We start from the raw sequence: 4,458 nt of genomic DNA, 5'->3' as shown, positions 1-4,458 counted from the left end.
CCTGACCACCAGGCTGTGACAGTATCCAGAGACAGCCGTGCTTAAGACCATAGTCCACAGGGCCTGGAGGGCAGGATAGGAAATGGAGAGAAGTTGGTGTTGTCCTCTTTAACTTCACCACTTGATGATATGAGTAGTCGCATTGATGACCTGGAGAAAAACATCGCCGACCTCATGACACAGGCTGGCGTGGAAGAGCTGGAAGGTGAAAACAAGATACCTGCCACACAGAAGAGTTGAAGGTGAGGGAGTGGGCAGTAGCATTTTAAAAAGCAATACAGAGATTACCCAGAGATAATTTTGATGTATTAATAGGTAGACTTTCTCTAGATGGGGACCCAGCCATGAACCCAGCAAGCATCCCCTTTATTTCCCCCGGTGGACTTCATGTTTTGAAATTTCTCATGCCAAACTCTTTCATTCTGTAGAACTTATTTTCCCAGGCTTTATTTCCCAGACCTACATCACTGCTAGACAAGGTCCTCGGCTAGCATTATATAGACACAGAGTTCAGATGATTCCAACCAGTGACAGATATGTTTGTGTTGACCTGAAAAGCCCATCACTGGAAGATTTTTTCATCTTTGGGGGGGGGGGGTTGGGGGGGCAGATAACACAAGCCACCCACATTACTGCCACCTTAAATTTTAGGGACTATTTTGGAAATTTACAGTGTAGATGAACTAGGTTGTGAGACACAGTGACCCTTTACTCTAGAATTCATTTAAATTTCCACCAAGTACTTTCAGGTATCACAGGAAAGACTAATAATGAAAAACACCCATATAAGGTAGGTACACAGTACTCAGTGCAGTGGATTTCTTCTCTGTAAGCCTTTCCTTTCTTGTGTGCATGCAGTCGTGACCTCTCCAACTCAAGAGCAATTTTTTTTTAGTTTTCTCCCATCCCGTTTGTCCCATTTTAATTCCCTATAAAAGTAAAGTTTACTAAGAATTTTTAGTAGCTGTTCAGTAGAATGCCAAGCAGAATATACAGAAAAAGGTACTTAGTTACGGGACCAGCAGTTAGTGTAATGGCTATGTCACTGGACTCCCATATAGTCGACCACGGTTTGAGTCCCGGACCCGGTGGCTTAAACTCACACCGGGCGCGTGTGCGTGCGTGCCCAAGGTCCCGAGACGAGAATGGAGGAGAAGGGATTGCGGCGTGGCCATACCCCCGGAGGGTGATTTCTCGCTTTCTGTCTCTCTGTCTCTGTCTTTCTAGTGAGCACATGCACCCTATAGCAAAAACCTCTCCCAAAAAAGAAAGAAAAGATACTTAATTCCTTTCTTTATTCGTGGGTATGTCCAGGACCATATTGTGAGCAGCAGTGAAATAGAGGTTGCTTCAAAATCCCAGAGAATAGAGATTTGAGAGGTTAAGACACTTAGATTTGTTTGTATCTCAGCTATTAGATTGGGCTGATTCACTGCGTGAGTAATCATAGAACTACTTTTATGGGTTATGGCATCTTTATTTAGAGATCATTTGGAAAATGTCCTGCCAAGCTTAGAAGCTTTCGTGAGTCTCTTATATTATGTAGCAGTCAGAAATCCCAAGTGAGCAAGAACATCTATAAACTTGCAGGAAAACTGTACTGTGACAGGGATAATATCAAAAAAAAAAAAAAGTATTAGTATGAAATGTTATTTAAAATTTCCAAGTAAATCTGTTTTATTATGAAATAATGTGCAAAGAAGATAAGTTTAATTCAGTAGAGGATTCTGAAAGGATTTTTAGTTGGTAATTCAGTGGATCGCTTTTATTTGTCTTCATAAAGTGAAAAGCATGTTGATAGTTTTTTCTTCTTCAACAGGTTGCTAATAATTAACACCAAAATCTGGAACACCAAGAGGAGACCAGCTGGCTTTCTGAGCTAACCACTATGTGTAGACAGGTTTTATATTATAAGTGTGCGTTCTTAACCACATACTATATAGTGAGTTTAAAGAGTGACTTCCCCCAGTGTCTTGAACATGTTATCTTCACATTTCAGGCCTTGGTCAGTTGCGCTATTAATTATTAAACGCTAAAACTTTGGCAGTTCCTGCATAAGACTGTCAAATTTTTTAGTGTTATTTTTGTGAAGTCATTTTTTTCCCTGCAATTTCTTTTGTAGTAGTTGCTGTTTGAAAAGAGTTGCTGTGTAATTGTCTTTATTAGAGAAAAGGTAACACCGTAGATTGTTTAGATCTGGTGGAGTAAGACACTTAAAGAGTTTAGGATTCTTTCATTCTCAGCAAAAGTGACTTTTGTGCTAACACCAGATAGTATCTGTCACTGCTGCATTGCCAAAACTCAGAGTTGACCTGTGACTTATCTCTGGGAGCAGAGGCTACAATCAATGAAAATGAACCACTGCCACAGTCTTCTGATGGAACTTTTCACAAACAGAAAGTAGTGTAGTGAGGCATTTCTTTGTTAAGAGTTTTGCGTGAGATTCTAATACTTCAGTGAGATTCTATTTTTTTTTAGAGGTTTTTTTTTTTGGATGGAAAATGACTTGTAATAGACCCAAATTTTTAAGAAATACTGTTTTACTTAAACTGTTTCTTACCTAAATCTTTGCACAGTAGCAGTTTTATTACTGATTATGGAAGACTTGGCCACTCAGAAGTGTAGTGTCAGGAGCACTGAGCCCAGAGGCCAGTGCTGGCCACCTGGAACGTGGGCCATGTGGTTGTCACCTCTAAGTAATTTTATACAACAAACAGTTGAAACATCAAAGAACTTGAATGATGCGATCCTTCATAGAAACTCTCAATGAAAACAGTATATTTTTTTATTTTTCTTGTTACCAGTCTTGATTATTTGTATTACAAATACATAATATTAATAATTTGTCCTATTTATAAAGTATATGGGAAACACAAGGAGAAAATTTTCATCGCTATTATTGCCCAGCAGTGGAGATGCACTGATGGAGCCAGTAGGCCATGCTGCAGGTGTAGCCCTGCGTGTCCCACACTCGTGGCCTCTGACCAGACCAGCTGGCACCATGTGCAGGGCATTTTCAAGCTTCGTAAGTGGCAAATGGAAATGATATGGCCAGTCGCTGTTGTAAGGATGATGGGGACTTAGGTAGGAGTTGGCTTCCTTAAAGGAAAGGTTGCAAAGGCAGGCTCCCCGACACCAAAACTGTCTGCCATGAATAAAGGTGCCTGAAATCCTGCTTCCTTTGTGTCAAACTTTGTTTGGTTTTCAGATTAAAATGTATATACCACATTGTTTTCAGCCGAAACCTCTGGAAGGATAAAGTAGACGTAGCCAAAGGCAGACCATGAAAGGCCGTGAGTGGAGACCATGCTGCTGGAAGGGATAGCTGAGGAGCACCGAGCCTTGGGGACAGTGAAGTTCACTGGACTAACGTTCCTGGTGTCTTCCCAAGGGTGTTCCTGCAGCTTTTGTCCCTGGAGAGGTTCCAGGAAAGAAGCATTATGCTCTCTTGAATTTTCAACACGTGAAAATTCACAATGCATATTAGCAAAGGCTCTGAAAGTCCCGGAGCAGAGAAACTGGAACTGGATTTAGCTTTTCCCGTCTGCCAGTTTGTGCGTTGACAAAGGGTCTTTTTTTCTACTTAACACCTAATTCAGGAGATGGGCGCACCACTGACCCCACAGTTCCGTTTGGGTCTCCTCTGTAGACACCCACATTGGTGAGCACGTCCTCTTCTCCGCAGTGTCCCCACTTACCAGATGTAGTCCAGAACTGAGCCCTGTTCTTCATAAATCACCTACTTTCAGGTATTCAGTTCTTAGAACACACTGGAACGAGGGCTGTATGGAGGCACCTGCAGCAAGGAAGGCCCAGAGGCCAGTCACCCTCTGACCGCTAGTGAATCTGACTTTCCTTCAAGTCACGGGATTTCAGAGTATTTTCATCCTACCTATTTTTTTATACTTTATTTCATGATCTTGTTTTTCTACTTTGGTTCCTAGTAAAGTACCATTGTTCGGCCTCCTCAGAACAGGGTTTCAACCCTCCCCCCCCCCGCCCCTTAGAACATTGTTGCTGTGAACAACTTAAGTGAACTTCACACACACACTGTTTGTAAGTTGACGCCTTCCTGTGTAGAACGTGGCTCTTATGCTGTGGCTTATACATGTTTAGCTGGATTCCAATGGGGGGTTTGCACAGTGTTGCGTCTGACTGGAAGATGCAAGAGCAGCCCTCAACAGTTACTGCACTTACTGAAACCCGACCACACTCAGGTTGCATCTGGTTAGCCCCGCTTTAAAGAGAAGGGACCCGAGGCAGAGGACCCTGGAAACCCCACGCACCCAGCCGCATGGCCCGGCCTGGCCCGCCCCGCCCAGTTGCGTGGTTTGAGTTCTCAGCTGTTGGGGATCAGCCCCGCCTCTGTGGGGATCCTGACGTTTAGCTTCAGAAAGCTCATTGTGCATCTGCAGTAACCCTAGCCAGAGGTGAGTAAACATGCTGGATGGGCACTTG

The 4,458-nt window shown here is 43.1% G+C and overlaps 1 protein-coding gene across 1 annotated transcript in view; it reads left to right on the top strand.

Moving 5' to 3' along the window:
- HSBP1 (heat shock factor binding protein 1) overlaps positions 1 to 2,055 on the top strand; it is a 3,395-nt gene extending 1,340 nt beyond the window's left edge. The window contains exons 3-4 of the mRNA XM_006152574.3: positions 122 to 242; positions 1,820 to 2,055. Of these exons, the coding sequence (XP_006152636.1) occupies positions 122 to 240 (119 nt within the window). The 3' untranslated portion in view covers positions 241 to 242; positions 1,820 to 2,055. The remainder of the gene's footprint in view (positions 1 to 121; positions 243 to 1,819) is intronic.
- Positions 2,056 to 4,458: the final 2,403 nt, after the last annotated feature.

Source organism: Tupaia chinensis, unplaced genomic scaffold (genome assembly GCF_000334495.1).
Source record: "Tupaia chinensis unplaced genomic scaffold, TupChi_1.0 Scaffold000355_1, whole genome shotgun sequence".
Lineage (NCBI taxonomy): Eukaryota > Metazoa > Chordata > Mammalia > Scandentia > Tupaiidae > Tupaia > Tupaia belangeri.
Note: the sequence above shows the minus strand (reverse complement) of the source record. Positions and strands in the feature narration are given on the sequence as shown.